This window comes from Cydia amplana, chromosome 15 (genome assembly GCF_948474715.1).
Source record: "Cydia amplana chromosome 15, ilCydAmpl1.1, whole genome shotgun sequence".
Classification (NCBI taxonomy): domain Eukaryota; kingdom Metazoa; phylum Arthropoda; class Insecta; order Lepidoptera; family Tortricidae; genus Cydia; species Cydia amplana.
This window is the reverse complement of record NC_086083.1, coordinates 1,001,393-1,019,130: the sequence shown is the minus strand read 5'-3', so window position 1 is coordinate 1,019,130 and position 17,738 is coordinate 1,001,393. Positions and strand designations below refer to the sequence as shown.

The window sequence follows — 17,738 nt, the reverse complement described above, 5'->3', positions numbered from 1 at the left end:
TATGGTTCGTTTTTAAAGGTCGATAACATATTTGTGATTTTCCAACGTGTCAGATAAATAGGCGGTCTGTCGTCCATCCGATGTATTTGCTTTTACAGTGGAGAGATATTTATTCCAGATGAGAGTAATGACATAATTTTGAATTTTATGAGTAATCAAATATTTTTAAGCGACCCGATCCGATATTTATGCGGATACGGACTAACGATATTTTTGCTGGTCACAAAGGATCACATATTTTTACCAAGGTAGTGTCGTCATATACTTATGCCTCCAATGGAGCATCAGATATTTTTGCACGGCTGCCCATAGTCATTTATTTATGCTGGTGACTGTACCGCTCTCGGAAATATTTCCGGAATGTGCCCGTTACGTTTCTGGTTTAAGGGAGTCCATAAATGTCCTGAAACAGATCGATAGCAGCAGGACATCGAGATTAGTGATGTACCGCTCTCGGAAATATTTCCGGAACTTACTCGGGTCGGGACGTTTGTGGTTTAAGGGAGTCCATAAATGTCCTGAAACAGATCCATAGCAACAGGACATCACGATTAGTGAGAGCGGTGTATCTCGGAAATATTTCCGGAACTTACTCGGGACGTTTCTGGTTTAAGGCACTCCCTTAAACGTTCTCTGGCAGCAGGACATCGAGATTAGTGATGTACCGCTTTCGGAAATATTTCCGGAACTTACTCGGGACGTTTCTGGTTTAAGGGAGACCCTTAAACGTACTCAAACAGATCGATAGCAGCAGGCCATCATGATTAGTGAGAGCGGTGTCTCTCGGAAACATTCCCGGAACGTACCCGGGACGTTTGGGAGTCCCTTAAACGCCCTCAAACAGAAACAGAACGTATTGACGTTACATCACTACTCGAGCCCTGCCTGCCCGATGTCCTGCTATCGATCTGTTTGAGGGCGTTTAAGGGACTCCCAAACGTCCCGGGTACGTTCCGGGAATGTTTCCGGAACTTACTCGGGACGTTTCTGGTTTAAGGCACTCCCTTAAACGTTCTCTGGCAGCAGGACATCGAGATTAGTGATGTACCGCAGATGTATCCAGGAAGGAAAAAGGGGACTACGTTCGTATGAAAAGGCGTTCCTCGCGCGTAGTCGTCTACTTTTGTCTTTTTTTTTTTAAATCTTGTTTATTTTATAAGCCATACATTTTATGATTAAGTCGGCAACTTTTGTCTTAAACTGCCATCATTGCCAAAGTAATCTTGTACACAATTGCAACAGCCATCTTTCAACCGGGCTAGCACATGATTGGCGTGAGAGTATCTCGCGGCGAGATAGACTATACCCGTCCCTCTTTTATTAACATAGAAAAAGACGGGTAGTCTATCTCGCCGCGAGAGACTGTCGCGCCAATCATGTGCTAGGCCTACAGGGGATGAATTCTGACATAAAAGTATGCTACGTCCTTTCTCAGGTTACAAACTATCTGTGACAAATAAAAAAAAATATATTAAATCATCCGAAAAGTTAAACTGTTTCGAAAAAAATCCCGAGAGTAATTACATCACTGTTCAAGTTCCTCATCCGCAAAGCGTTCGCCCCTTATTACCAATTCCTATTCTAATACGGGCGTAATCCGAGTGACATACTGCCCTATCTAGGTGTCCGTTTTTTCCTCTTCGCCTTGGGCGGACATGGATTCCCACTCGTAGACTCCGCTTTATATGAGGCACTAGAGTTCTGTCTTCGACTTCGTCTGCGTGGAAGGTTGATGGTGATTGATAAAAACTACCCTATGACCAAGTCCTGTAGGGCTAAGATGGCCGACTCTTTATCATTTGGCACCATGGCTGTCACGTTCTAACAAATATGTAAGTGCAAAAGTGACGCATAGCATGACAGGTGATAAAAATGCGACCATGATAGCTGCGGGCTCAGCACGGTTCCATTTTTATCGACTATCACTAAGCCCGTCACTTTCGCACTTACATACTTGTTAGAACGTGACAGGCATGGTGATAAATGATAAAAATGCGACCGTGCTACTAGGGCTGGTCTGGCCCCTAACTATTTTCATACACAATTTTTAACCGACTTCCAAATCTCAAAGAAGGAGGTTATCAATTCGGTTGTATGTTTTTTTTTATTTTTTTTTTATGTTTGTTACTCCATATCTCCGTCATTACTGGACCGATTTTGAAAATTCTTTTTTTGATTGTATGTATATGCATACAGATTGGTCCCGTTTTTGTCAAAACCCAGTTCTGATGATAGGATCCATGAGGAATCGAGGGAACTCCTCAAATCTTAAAGGCATACATATAGTGATTTTTGTGTTTTTATCAACAAATCAAGCATATACATTCAGAAACGTGACATTTGATGAAGTGGAACTGCTGATGATGATCAGAACGGAACTTTTCAACGACGCATAGTTCACGTTTGGCGATTTGTCCTCTTCGTTATGTTTGTTAAGCAAGTTAAGTTTTTAAGCCACATTTTTGTCAAGCTCGAGTTCTGATGATGGGATCCATGAGGAATCGAGGGAACTCCTCAAATCTTAAAGGCGTGCGTATAGAGATTTTTGTATTTTCATCAGAAAATCAAGCATTTTTATTAAAAACTGTCGCATTTGATGAAGTGGAACTGCTGATGATGATCAGAACAGAACTCTTCAACGACCCATAGTTCACGTTTGGCGATTTGTCCTCTTCGTTATGTTTGTTAAGCAAGTTTAGTTTTTAAGCCACATTTCTGTCAAGCTCGAGTTCTGATGATGAGATCCATAAGGAATCGAGGGAACTCCTCAAATCTAAAAGGCATACATATATAGTGATTGTTGTGTTTTAATCAACAAATCAAGCATTTACATTTAAAAAGTAACATATGAGGAAGTGTAACTGCTGATGATGACCAGAACGAAACTCTTTAACGACGCATAGCTCGCGTTTGGCGATTTTTCCTTTTCGTTATGTTTGTTAAGCAAGTTAGGTTTTTAAGCCATATTTATGTCAAGCTCAAGTTCTGAACATGGGATCCATGAGAAATCGAGGGAACTCCTCAAATCTTAAAGGCACACGTATATAATTTTCTGTATTTTCATCATAAAATAAAGCATTAACATTAAAAACTGTCGCATTTGATGAACTGGAACTGCTGATGATGATCAGAACAGAACTCTTCAACGACGCATAGTACATGTTTGGTGATTTCGAATTTCGACTTTGACTTGGACTGGGACCCGGACTCGGATCCAGATCCGGCCTCGTACCCGGATCCGGTTCGGACCCGGACTCGGACACAGACCCGGACCTTGACCCGGAAAACCACTATGATACCTAAACTAAACAAACTACTATGATTACCTACCATAAAATGTAGGTATAAAGTATGATGAGGCCAAACCCCTCCCGCTCAAACCCCCGTACACCGCACCGCATGCGCCGTTAAGTGGGTTAGGTTAGGTTTGAACTGCTATCCTCACAGAACCGAACAAAAGTGGGTTAGGTTAGGTTAGAACTGCGAGCCTTACAGAAACGAAATGCTACTAGAAAAGTGGGTGGTTTTACCTCCTTTTCTACATAGCGCACCATCTACTCTTTCACCGGGCCGCATAGAAGTCGGTTTTTTTTTCTTAAAAATTATTTTATATTTAAATAATTTCAGCGGTTTAAACGTGAAGAGGTTTATATAGTAGTGTGTCTACTTGAAATAAAAGCAAATTAAAATATTTTCTGAAAATAATTTAATTTGTTCTAATACAGTGAAGAGGCTTGGTGGAAGTAAGCTGAACTTAGTATGAATACCCTCATTGCCCACTTATCAATGAAAATATAGGTTGTATAGAATTTACGCACAAATTTACATTACTGACGAGTGGGTATATTATAGAAACACATGTATGTTGTCTATCTTCAATCCTTCAAGAAATGAGTATTTGAGGAGTGTCTTTCCAGAGGGCTTATTTTTTTATGGTGTTCATGTTCATACAAAAATAAGACTTTTTCAAAACTCCCATCTTAATGGTTCGGAAGGCATAATTTGTATCAGATGCAACCTCTCTGGTGTTAGAGGTGTCCACGGGCGATGGTAATTGCTAACTACCAGGCTACTCGTCTGCTCGTTTACCTCCTATATAATGTTGCAAAAAGAAATTTTGCCCGCGTTGTATATGCTCCGTCTAATTCGCAAGTAATCTCGCAACCGTCCCATTTCTCTCTGTCGCGCTTATCCACCGATCTGACGGCCAACTGACATCTCTTAGCGTCCTCTGCTCGCCTGGTGCGTTAGCAGACGAGCGGAAAACCAAGAAACAGAGCGATGTGATAAAATAGATCCTTGAAGAAAACAGCCTTAAAGTGAGTGAGTTAGGACAGGATTAGAGTAGGGTTTAACTTTTTTTATAAGGATCAAATTTGCCTACAAAAAATCAATCATAACTGTAGTCTAAATGCGATTTCAGCAACTGACCTTTGACATCTTCTGTTCACTACATAGCATAAAACAAAGTCGCTTCCCGCTGTCTGTCTTAGATCTTTAAAACTACGCAACGGATTTTGATGCAGTTTTTTTAATAGATAAAGTGATTCAAGATGAAGGTTTATGTATACATAATTTGTTAACCCGTACGAAGCCGGGGCGGGTCGCTTGTGTATATTAAACAGAAGAACAAGTATACAAGTAACACGTTTTGCAAATCTTTAATCCGACTATGCGGATGTATTTAAGTATGCCCATTGATTGCCCGCCGCGAAATACTCGCTACTCGCAGGTCGAACAGCCTCAAGTCGTAAAAGATACGTCTTACGTACCGTACCCTCATAATTTTTTAATACAGTCCCAAAGGCAAGGGACATGATTTAATTACTGCCATCCAGCAATTTTCCTCAGTTGTTTAATAATTACTCGCGAGGGGTCGCGTTTTTAATATCAAGGCCAAAACTCAAGGCCAGCGAGCGCGGGACGGGATTCGAAATAAAAATGTAATAAATAAATAGCTATCCAGCGCGGGAACGCTGCCTGCGCGATGGGCACCCCACTAAAGGGACAAAATTTTGAAAATTTTGAGTTTATCTTAATTGTAGTTAGTTTTATATTCATGTTTTAACACTAATTATATAATAAACTTATTTTCTTTATTTGTCTTCAAGCTTAGATCTGATCTTGATTAGATAAAGGATCTCGCTCGTGTTTATGTATTTTTGCAAGCCACGCAGATGTATGTAGAACAGAATAGAATAGAATATTTTTAATTCATAAACGCACACGAGACAATTTACACATAACAAAATGTAGTGAGAATACGAGTAAAGTGCCACGAAATGGCCTCATCTCAGCATATTGCTGGCAACTTCCAGCGCTGATCTTCCGATGATGATGATGATGTGATTGATGTGACCATCAAGTGAGTGTTTTGTAAAGTCAGTTTTTTAAGTTACAGTTTTGTTTTTCAGGGGGAAACAAGCAGACGAATCGCCAGATTATAAGCAACTACCGTCGCCCATGGACACCTGCAACACCAGACAAGTGTGTCGCCGGCTTTTAACGTGATGGAAGTTCGCTCTTTTCTTCAAGGTTTACAATATTTTACATGAAGGAAGTTTAGAATTTCTAAGTCATCGCTAAATAAGGTGCATCTCGTTAAAATTAAAAGGTAACAGCGAATGGATGAGCCTAATTAAGATTCCGAAGACGCCATGCCGTTAAAACTCCTCGCTGTATTTGACACTGTCGCAATTAACTTCTTAAGTTAATTATCATTTTAAATAAGCGGTAATCGTCCGTTAATTTCGCTCTAGTTGCGTATGCAGATCTGGTTCGAATAAAAGACAAGTAAATATTAAAGACTGTCACTCTTAGCCTACGATCAGTCACATCAAACCCCTTAAACTTAAAAGTTTTCTCCGAAATATCTTTGTTATTTTTACCGATTGCTCTTTGTTTCAGGAAAATTGTGACACACACATCAGACTAGCGTATTCCCATTTGTGATACATGAGGGGAATGATATGTATGCAGCGCCTATTCCCATCTGTTCCCGGCGGGGACAACTGGGAACACACCATCACACTGTGTGTCATTGTGAAGTTCCCAAAAGACTCTACTTTTACCCATTAAGGAATGGGTAAAAGTCGATCTATAAAACCAAGACGATAATACTTAAAAAGGTTAATCGCTCTGTTTACATGCACTAGACTATTAGGAGGACTGTATTTAATTAGATTATGATAATGTTAGATTGGGCTTAGGGAATTGACTCCTTAATTGGCCTCGTGCAAACACTGGAAGGGTATTTGGTATTATCCTAAGTAACGCCACGCGATTGTAACGAGACTTACCAGTCGTAATAATTTGTATGTCTCTTGTTTCGATTAATTGCGTATGCAAGTGAAAGGCGCACGTGACACGGAACATACAATGCTTTTCGTTCGACCTTACGTCTTCGCCATAAGGTTTATAATTAATCAGTCAATTGTATCTACAGTACCTCATCAAGCCTACTGTCCTTGCAGAAGACCAACTGGTAGAATTGTAACAATAGTGTATGTAAATTTTGTCAACTACAACAACGGGGGCGTAGCTCAGATGGTAGAGCGCTCGCTTAGCATGCGAGAGGTACGGGGATCGATACCCCGCGCCTCCAAATTGTTACTTTTTTGTTTCTTATTTGAATTTAATAAGACAGATAAGATCCAAGATATATATTTCGTTAAATATAACGGTTTATCCACTTCGGGTGGAGTTTGAAAAATCGTCCCTTTTCCTTTTTGGCCGAATTTACATTTTCCGTTAAGTTTTCTTCGGATATTCCATTAGAATATTCAACAACCAGAGATATAATAAGCCTGAGCCCTAATACAGTCTCTCTCTGTCTCTTTTTCTTATCCCATAGCAATTGTTTAGCTTAAAGAAGAAGACGAATTGCATTTAACTCGAGTCTATGCTTATTTTATTTAAAAAAAGGAGTAACGAAAAAGCATACTCAGGTACATAAAAGTTGTATGGCACCTCATATATAAAAAATAATATACGATGACATACAGTTGGGTCTAACCGACCCTAAGTTAATAGGCACCTGCAATAGGGCATTACCAAAAGGCCGAGCGTATTGAGACCGGAATAAAAAAAACACATCAGGATATTTTCTGGTCCATACTTAAAATGAAATTATTGCAAATCTATAACATATGTAATTTTTCTGTCCTCCGGCCGGCAAGCTTCAACTTTCGGCCCGCTGCGCTTTCCCTTGGCCGACAAATATATGTGATCGGAGACTTTTCTTATTTTACTGGCCTATGTAATATATTAATGTCGTGTTTAATAGATTGCGGCAGCGCGCTGCACGCCTCAACGGAGATATCCATTACCAGGACAACATAACGCCTGAGCAGGTAGCAGGTACGAATATTATAGCAGGCTTTACACGAAACCAATAACCGAGAATCCACTAAGGCTAATCCAACATTGCCAATACCTATAGATAGACAATCCTATTTACAGGCCTAAATATAGGATGTTATTACAAGCTCAATCACTCTGATTAGTACATATTATTAGATATCTGAGAGAGATTAATGTAAAGAGCACAACTTTTACTGTAGCCGAGTGTAGCTTGTGCCATCCACGAAGACGCGCCCCACTCTACTTCCTAGTCGCTTGTATAAGTGTGCAATCTTTTAGCCGTGTATAGGGTTTGCACGACGGATCCGAAATGTATGGGAATATCCGCGGATCCGGATCCAGATCCGGATAATTTCATACATTTCGGATCCGGATTGCAAACTCTAGCCGTGTAGTAGTTCTGTCTACACACATTAATTAGCCAATGTGTGTAGACAGACCTAGGGCTATAGGCACTTTCCTGGCCCCGTAGACAACATACAACATGCCAGTCGCTAACGCTCCGTAGCGAGCGAAACGCAACTGTCACTGTCACACTAATATGGAAGAGTGATAGAGAGACACAAAGGGATTCGATGACGAAGCGATAGCGATTGTCACCTTGGCTAGGCCGCCGGGTGTTTTTCTCATAGGCGCCTTCCGAAATCCGTTATCGAAAAACTTCCGATAATTTCAGCCATGTCAGAGCCCCCCTCAGCTATCGGACCGACAATATTTGTTTGTGTGCGTATATGTAAGCATAATGTTTGTTGTAGTGTGCGTGTATATATGTTAAAGAAGGATTCTAAATCCTATAAATATACATATACATCCTATACCGGATCGGACAATGTGAAAACGCTCTAAAGTTTACATTACACGACGGTACGATTTACTCACCGAGCCTTTCCGTCCGGGAAAACTGAAGAACACGTCCGGGCCGTTCCGGTGCGGCATCTGCCGGAGCACGTTTAGCAGCTTCGCCGAGTGCCGGGGCTGAAAAATAATGTTCGCGTTAGTTTTACCGGCCAATTTGTCATTCTTGCCGACGCCTGGACAGGAAACCAGGCTTTTTAAATTTTATATTAAAGGAAAAAATGGAAAAATTACGCTTCCGGCAGGACTTGAACCCGCAACCTCCGCAATCCAATGCTTACACAATTGAGCTACGGAAGCCTACCAGAATATTGCGAATTTTTCCATTCCTTCCCTCATGCACACGCCTTTGGGGTGGCGTATAGCGACATCTACCGAGAGACGATTACATCTCTTTAACGGCAGCGGAGTCTCAAGTTGCATTGAGAATTCACCAGTAACAATGTGCTAACCCGTACTAAATCAATTTTTTAAACATGCAGATTACGTCTGCGAGCGATATTCCAAATTTTATATTAAAGGAAAAAATTGAAAAATTACGCTTCCGGCAGGACTTGAACCCGCAACCTCCGCAATCAATTTGGAATATCGCTCGCAGACGTAATCTGCATGTTTAAAAAATTGATTTAGGAAACCAGGCGTCCAGCAGTATGATGGATGCCGTTAATATCTGTGTGATAAAATAAACATGCTTGCACTGTAAAGAGGCAGACATTGCCATTTCACGCTATCACAAAACTCGAAGCGCTTTTCGTAGCTCCCTTAACCGTCTAATTTCACCACTAACGCAGGAAAAGCGGTGAAAACCGCGAGTTAACCAGTTAAACGTTCAATTACTGACGTGTCCCATTCGTCTCCACTTACAAACCAAAGTGACAGGATCTCTAGACCTTTAACAAGTATTCGTAATCAAAGGATGCACTTATACTGGTATTTCAGAGCCTTGGAAAGAGACGCTCCTTTCAAATTTGCATCCTTACCGTGGAGTTAATTAGAAGGTAGCTACTTTGTGTTTATATGCGCGCCTGGTACTTCAGTGCGTTCACTCCGCTTTTAACGCGAACGGGCAAATTGACAGCCAAACGGGCGAATTACAAGTGACTTTTATTCTACAGTCTGAGTTAGAACTAGTTTTTAGGGTTCCATACTTCCATACCAAAAGAAAGTACAAAAGGAACCCTTATGGTGCGACTCTGTCCGTCTGTCTGTCACATTGTTAATTATTTTCCTTGTACTCTTTTCATTTATATTTATGGAGAAAATATTATGTTGTCACTATAGCGTTCTAAATTAAAATCACTCACTGTAATTCGAAAGGTCTTTCTAAAAGTTATTTCTTGTTATGAAAAGTTCTGGTTCAGCTGACAGATCATATCGAAAGTTCTCCCTCCGCAATTCAAATTAGCACTCGAGATATCGAACTCTTGTTGCCTTAATAACTAGTATAACCAAATAAACTCTGGCACACACTCTTTGTCAGTAGAAAAAGGCGGCAAATAAAAAAAAGTTGGCGCGAAAAGTTGACTTCCCATAGAAAATTTTAACTTCGCGCCTTTTCTACAGACAAAGTGGGCGTGCGTGGTTATATCCTACATATTTAGTTAGTATTCGTACCTATGTGAAAGAGTAAACTCACCCATTTCCCATTGACTGCCTTCATGGCGCCGAATAGTTGCTTCAGCTCTTTGACTGTCACGCTGTAGCTGGCCAGCACCCCCAGCATCTCGATGAGGAGATCTGGAACAAACATACATCATTTTACTTTATATAATTTATCTTTAATGGAGGATTAATATATTGATAATAGAGAGAGAGTTATGTGATGCAAGGCTGCCATTATATATACTTGGTCAACCAGATCTTGACAGTAGAAAAAGGCGGCAAATTTGAAAAATGTAGGCGCGAAGGGATTTCGTCCCATACAAAACTAGAATTTCGCGCCTTTTTTTACTGACAAGATTTGGTTGACCAGCTATACACTTAATTTTTCATATTCAAGTTTCTGAAAAAGTTGTGGCATGGAAAAGCATGGTGCACTATTGTTATGATGAACTCAAAGGCAACAAAATAATGATAATCGATAGAAAAAATTTACGTGGCATAAATATGTTAGTTAAGTATACTTTTAATACAACCTTCACCTTTGACCAGTCAGTCATTTACTTCCAACAGTCATTTATAATTTAATTTGATTTTAGCATTTGTTTCATCAAATTAAGTCGCAGAAATCCGAGAAGATAATGTAACATCCAAAACATGATATTCCTAGTAGAAGCAACCCCGTACAGTGGAACGAGATTCACCAAAGATATTATACACATAACTTTGTACACAATAGAACCAGGTAAACCGATATATCAGACCGCGCATATCCTATGATTTTTTATTTTATTTATTTAAGCCATTTAATTCCTTAATAAAAAATATACATATTTCATTATTAAATTAAATAATAATAAACTATTAAATTAAATTAAATATTATCAAACTAATGTACATGCAAGTTTAAATTGTAAAATTCTATTCAATAATTTAGTTTGTATTATTAAGGACCTCTTGACGAGTAAAGGCCTCCTCCATTTTACTCCACATTTCCCTGTCTTGGGCTATTGTTACCCAGTCGTCGCTGGCAAACTTTTTTAGGTCTTCTGTCCATCTTCCCAGTGGGTGGCCTGACTTTCTTTTACCGGGAGGTCCCGCCCATGTAGTGACTCTCTTAGTCCATCTTTCGTTGCTCATTCGTGCCACGTGGCCCGCCCACTTCCATTTTAGTTTCTTGCAATGTGATAGAGCGTCGATAACTTTAGTCTTTTCCCTTATAGCCGTATGACGTTGTTTGTCTCTAAGTTTTAGGTTCATGATGCTCCGCTCCATGGCTCTTTGACAAGTTGTAATTTTTCTTTTCGTGTATGCATTATATATCCATGTTTGACTTGCGTAGGAAAGACAAGGTAGGAGACATGAGTCCAGAATTTTCTTTTTTAGTCTTAAGGGTATGTTAGACTTTAGGACTTCCTTGTGGCTCCAGAATTTATTCCACGTCATTGTAATGCGTCTTTCTCAGATTTATATAATTAATCTTAGCAGATGGAATAGTCTGATTCTGAGTCAGAATCAGACTATTCCATCTGCTAAGATTAATTATATATTAGCAGATGGAATAGTCTGATTCTGAGTCAGAATCAGACTATTCCATCTGCTAAGATTAATTATATAAATCTGAGATGCTGTCATCAACACAGTTGTTAATAAATAAGGTCTATCAATCAATTACGAGGGCTGTTTGATAAGTACCCGTTTTCCAAATGTATTAATATCACGGGCCGAAAATATGTATACAATCGTTTTAAGCCATTTTTCAGAGGTGGGAAAATTTAAAAAAAAAACAGCATTCTTTTGTTTTTTTCTCACTTGACAGCGATTCAGTGAAAGCGTGAACTTAAAATTGTGAAAATGGAGAAAGAGCAGTATCGGTCTGTAATTAGATTCTTGTTTTTGGAAGGAAAAACATGTGATGAAATAAAAGTAAGAATGCAAGCGGTTTACCATGAATGTGCTCCTTCTATGACAACCGTCAGATACTGGTTTAACGAGTTTAAGCGGGGGAGAACAACCGTCTTTGATGAGGATCGCCCAGGCCGCCCAATTGAGGTGACTACAGACGATATGGTTAAGAAAATTGAAAATATCGTTTTAGCCGACCGCCGAATTGAACTTCGAGAAATCGTTGATGCTGTAAATGTTCCAATCGAGCGGGTACAAAACATATTAGAAGAAAAATTGGGTATGAAGACAGTATCGGCGAGGTGGGTGCCGCGTTTACTCACGGAGGAGCAAAAACGGAACCGACTGACTACTTCGGAGCAGTGTTTGACCGTGTTCAAACGTAACCCGAAGGAGTTTCTGCGTCGTTTCGTGACCGTGGACGAAACGTGGGTCACCACTACCCCCCGGAAATGAAAGGGCAGTCGAAGCAGTGGATTTTATCGGGTGAACCTGCGCGAAAGATAGCAAAAATCGTTCCATCGGCTGGAAAGGTCATGGCGACCGTTTTTTGGGATTCGCAGGGTATTATACATATTGAGTTCTTAGAAAAGGGGAAAACGATAACAGGGCAGTACTATGCCAATTTATTGGATGAATTTGACGCTGGGTTGAAGGACAAACCACCCCATTTAAAAAATAAAAAAGTACTGTCTCATCACGACAACGCACCAGCTCATTCGTCTAGAGTTGTGATGGCTAAATTAACACAATTAGGCTACGCCCTATTGCCTTACCCCCCGTATTCTCCAGATTTGACCCCATGCGATTTATTTTTGTTTCCCAACCTGAAAAAATGGCTCGGTGGTAAGCGATTTGGATCAAATGACGAAGTCATTGCCGCCACAGAGGCCTATTTTAATGACTTTCCGAAATCATACTTTTTGGATGGTTTATTGAAGCTTGAATATAGGTGGAACAAGTGTATAGAGTTAAAAGGAGACTATGAAGAAAAATAAATGCATATAAACAAAAACAACTGATTATTTTTTTCATAAACGGGTACTTATCAAACAGCCCTCGTATATTAGTTACATAGGTCTAATAGACCTATTATTTATCAATAGGTAGTCGTTCATAATTCGTAACATGAAAAAACAAAAAAAAACAATTAGAGACACAAAAAACTTACATAGGTTTGTGTTTCACTAAATAAAAATATAAAGGATAAACGCAGTATTTCTCAAACTAAAAATTGCTTTTACCAAGATTGGTCGTTGTCTCGGCAAAAGCAGACAAATGTGAGGCGAGATGCATTGATGCAATATATCCGCAATGCAATTACTAGCTCTCGGAGATATGTTTTACTATTTTTATACTGAAACAGTGGCAAATAAGCATACAACCATATGTATATTGTGTAAATTGCGTTATATCTTGTTTAGGGTTAGCGTGCGTGGGCTGCGTCCAATGCATTTTTGTACATTGCTGGCCTGATAAAGTAAGAGCAATACACTGCTTCGCATTATATCGCAATAAAAAAAAACCGGCCAAGTGCGAGTCGGACTCGCGCACGAAGGGTTGCGCACCATCAACAAAAAATAGAGCAAAACAAGCAAAAAAACGGTCACCCATCCAAGTACTGACCCCGCCCGACGTTGCTCAACTTCACGTTTGTTGTATGGGAGCCCCACTTAAATCTTTATTTTATTCTGTTTTTAGTATTTGTTGTTATAGCGGCAACAGAAATACATCATCTGTGAATATTTCAACTGTCTAGCTATCACGGTTCGTGAGATACAGCCTGGTGACAGACGGACGGACGGACGGACGGACGGACGGACAGCGGAGTCTTAGTAATAGGGTCCCGTTTTTACCCTTTGGGTACGGAACCCTAAAAAATCATCGATAGATTTTTTACTGATTTTCGTCGTCGTCGCTTAGTTAGACTAAGATAAATCTGCAACGATTTTGATAGCACACGCAGTGGAAGTGCTATTTATACGTCATAATTTCATAGAAGTTTGACGTTTAAAATAACACTTGCACTGCGTGTGCTATCAAAATCGTTGCAGACTTATCTTGGTCTAACACTAGTTATCGTCAAAATAAGATCTCGATAAAAAATAATACATTTTTGATAGACATTACAGGACCGAACGAAAAAAACCGGCCAAGTGCGAGTCGTACTCGCGCACTAAGGGCTCCGTACCATTATCTATAAAAACGGCAAAAATATCACGTTTGTTGTATGGAAGCCCCCTTAAATATTTATTTTATTCTGCTTTTTAGTATTTGTTGTTATAGCGGCAACAAAAATACATCATCTGTGAAAATTTCAACTGCCTAGCTATCACGGTTCATGAGATACAGCCTGGTGACAGACGGAAGGACGGACAGCGAAGTCTTAGTAATAGGGTCCCGTTTTCACCCTTCAGGTACGGAACCTTAAAAAAAGAGGGGAGGCCTTTGCCCACCACAGCACTAAAGCAGTAGTCATTTAAACAGGCCAAAAAAGGATAGCCCTCAAGCGTCGGCGAAAACATACTCATACCGAACAACTTTAACTATGGGATCAAGCTAGACATGGTAAAAAATACATTTTATACGTGAAAACAATCCGTAAGTATTTATTGTACCCCGTAAAGGTAAGCTTTGCTAGAATTGCTTTGTAGGCTTAGTAGTAAGCTCCTTTAGCTCCTTCTACAAATGCATCTCAAAGGAAAACAAATACCCAACATAGGTACTGCAACATTTCTCAAATAAAACGATTTTCAAAAACCTATTACCAGCTGCTTTATCCGCACCCGCATACTCGGAGGCCGGTTCTAATGCAGCAATCTGTTATGATTTTGCGGGCGCAGCATGGTTCATTTTTATCGCCAGTCACTATGCCCGTCACTTTCGCACTTACAAACTTGTTAGAACGTGACAGGCATGGTGACAAGTGATAAAAATGCGACCAGGCGGGCCTCATGATTGCTCGCCACCGACGTAGTATAAAAAAACTTTGACGATCGTCTTGGTGATGATAAGCGCATCTTTTCATCAACGCGCGACTTTCACTTCATTTCGCATGCACCAACTAGCGTGAGCGATCTTCAATATCAAAGATCTTCAGTATCAGTATCAAATTTATATCAAACAACCCGTAACAAGTTGTTCAGTCAGAATCGGTCTCCCGGAATTGTCCTTGTTGCCGAGATTCCGACAATAGCTTTGCGGGCCTAGGCGTCTAAGAGAGCATTACGTAAGTACAATACCTCTACCCAAGGCAGATTTGGTATTTGGAGAAAGCTTTACGAATTCTCGTCTTGATGGAAATCTTTTTATAATATACAGCAATACTAGTTTCTACCCGCGACTTAGTCTGGGTAAAGGTTAGACTTCAAATAAAATAATCAAAATTCGCAACGATCACAATAAAATAATCAAAATTCGCATTGTGTGTTGTGTTCATAAATCTCTCAAGCAGATCTAGTTTTTACTCAAGCTGATAAGAACATTATGTAAACTCGTTTTGCCTAAGGCGCCGCGAAGTCATATGTTCAAGTGTGACGGCGAATTTTAAACGTCGTCTTAACAGGGGGCGTAGCTCAGATGGTAGAGCGCTCGCTTAGCATGCGAGAGGTACGGGGATCGATACCCCGCGCCTCCAAGTTTTTATTTTCATAAAAGTTTTATACCTCAGAATTATTTTTTATTAAATTTTCTTCTTGTCTCATGAAAGTTCTAAAGAGCTACACTTTCCTTAACATTTTTTTTACTAGAAAGCTTTCTTACAGTTTGTTTGCATTTAGTATTTGTGTTATAAATATGTTTGTTTGTGTATACGAAATAAATCCCTATTATCTCCAAAACGGCTGATTTAGTTGCAGTTTTCTGTAAAGGTACCTAAATAAGTACCTATAGGCCAGTGGTTCCTAACCTTTTCAGTCCGGTCACCCCTATGACTAACTAGGGAACCTGATTTTACCCCTCCTCCCAATGGTAATAAAAAATAAAACGTGTACGTTTGTTGTATTGTTATATTAGGTTAGCTTATTACTCCCGTAAAATACGTTTTACCCCCACGGGGGTAATTACCCCCAGGTTAGGAACCACTGCTATAGGCGAAGCTCTTATTATATTTTTAACTTCAAAAAATCATCCACGTGACTGACACTTCATCACATGAATAAGGAACATCTGGTAAATATCAACTAGCATTTCTTATATGATATGTAAACATGTTACCAACTTACCAGCCAGGGTTCGAACCCACGACCGCCATCATAAAAGTGGTCCCAGTACACAACGCAAACATTAAACATTAATTTACGAGGAAATTGGGGGAAACCCGATCCGCTTGGCACCAACTCGGTATTTATTCATCAGCTTTTAAAATGCCTCGAGTAATTAAATACATATTCGGCATTTAGGGCTATGTTTTAAGATTAATAAATGAACAGACCCAGCCGATGGCAAGTTTGATAAAGTAATAAAATATGACAGCATTTGATACAGGCCTCTTGCACCATCCCACTAACCCGGGGTTGAGCAGTTAAACCGTTAACCTAGTGTCAAACTGTACTGGTAGCCATGGTAACTCCAGGTTTAATCGGTTAACCCCGTATTAGTGCAAGTGGGCCTTAATCTAATGCGCGAAGTCAAGCGGAGGGCTGGCGAAGATACGTTTTGTTTCGCAAATCTCACATTCTATGTATATTGAACTATATTGTAATGAATGGCATAACTCATTGCATCCGAGGTTTAAAAAAACGTTGAACGTGACGTCACGAGAGTTCACTAAACGGCCGGTGATATATTACTGTAATTTTACCTGCACTGTATGTATGAAAATACGTACCTACCAAATACACAAAACACAGAGCGAACTTTTAGCAATTCCATCCGCGGTCGGAGCTTCCCGGGACAAAATTTACCGCGTCAAATATTTTAAAAAGGCCATTTAGAGGCCGCGGCTCAAAAGCCCGTGACGGCAGTCATGTAAATTATATGCCGCTATCCTGAAAATACCACGAGTAGGAAGACAAGACTAAAATACGCAAATTCAGGATATTACAAATATAACACTGCAGATTTAAACTTTCGCGATTTCCGTGGTCTCGGAGAAGACTGTCTTAAGTGCCGATGTACAATTTAATAATGTTACAAATATGTACCGTCGTCATAATTGTTATATTGCAAAGTCCTTTGTCATAGTGACAATTACAGAGTCACAATAATGTGAAATATCTCATGGCTTTTCTATAAATTTTCAGTTGGCAAGTATTATCAAGTAACCTAATCATCTAATTGGTTGATTGTACCTGTAGATAGTCATCCTTGCGCCGCATAAGGTGAGCCAGGAACTTTATTAAGAACCAGGAGTTAAGTCAAGACATGGTCACCCTAACCAGGAATAAATTTGGGCCCTCATTCCGTAGTGCATTTGCGAGCGTGCCCCGCCTTCGGGCGTGAGATAATGCGACCATCTCATAGTCCTGCGTGCCTGGTCTTTACGTGGGCTAATGGGCCCGTATTGTTCTAACAAGGCTGTGCCCACCAGAGATGTGCGAGGATAGAATTCACAAACACATCCCTCGCTACTTATCCTTGCACATTTCTGGTGGAAACGTAGCCTATCCCGGGAGAAGTCCTTGATAATTAGAAAAGAACGCTTTAAAGTTTAAAGAAATTACGGAGTCCTCTATTATGAGTTACCAGAAACAGGCAGTTTTTTTGATCTTTGATACTGACGTTACACGTCGACGTATAAAAAGTCGTATGCATATTATCTTTTCATCCTCAGATCAATATCATGTTGGTATCATAATATATTGTTTGCGAATTTACGCGCTTGGGAAGTTGGGACACGTCCTGCGTGGCCCACACGGCTAATGGGCCCGTATTGTTCCCGTAATCCTGGTTAATCCGCGGCTATCCAAGTCCCGGACACTCCGCTTTGATGAGACTGTTGGTAATGTGATGCTGATGTTTTTACGCTGATTATATATTCTTGTTTTAGGTACCTAATGCTCCTGCCGTTGCCATTA

General features: G+C 40.0%; 1 protein-coding gene and 2 non-coding genes across 3 annotated transcripts in view; 2 read left to right on the top strand and 1 right to left on the bottom strand.

Moving 5' to 3' along the window:
* LOC134654758 (neurobeachin-like) overlaps positions 1–17,738 on the bottom strand; it is a 336,665-nt gene that overhangs the window by 285,190 nt on the left and 33,737 nt on the right. Inside the window, exons 2-3 of the mRNA XM_063510228.1 lie at positions 9,854–9,954; positions 8,242–8,337 (exon numbers count right to left, since the gene is read on the bottom strand). Of these exons, the coding sequence (XP_063366298.1) occupies positions 8,242–8,337; positions 9,854–9,940 (183 nt within the window). The 5' untranslated portion in view covers positions 9,941–9,954. The remainder of the gene's footprint in view (positions 1–8,241; positions 8,338–9,853; positions 9,955–17,738) is intronic.
* Positions 6,532–6,604, top strand: Trnaa-agc (transfer RNA alanine (anticodon AGC)). Its single transcript has one exon. It is a non-coding gene; the product is annotated as a tRNA-Ala (tRNA).
* On the top strand, positions 15,286–15,358 carry Trnaa-agc (transfer RNA alanine (anticodon AGC)). The gene has a single exon. It is a non-coding gene; the product is annotated as a tRNA-Ala (tRNA).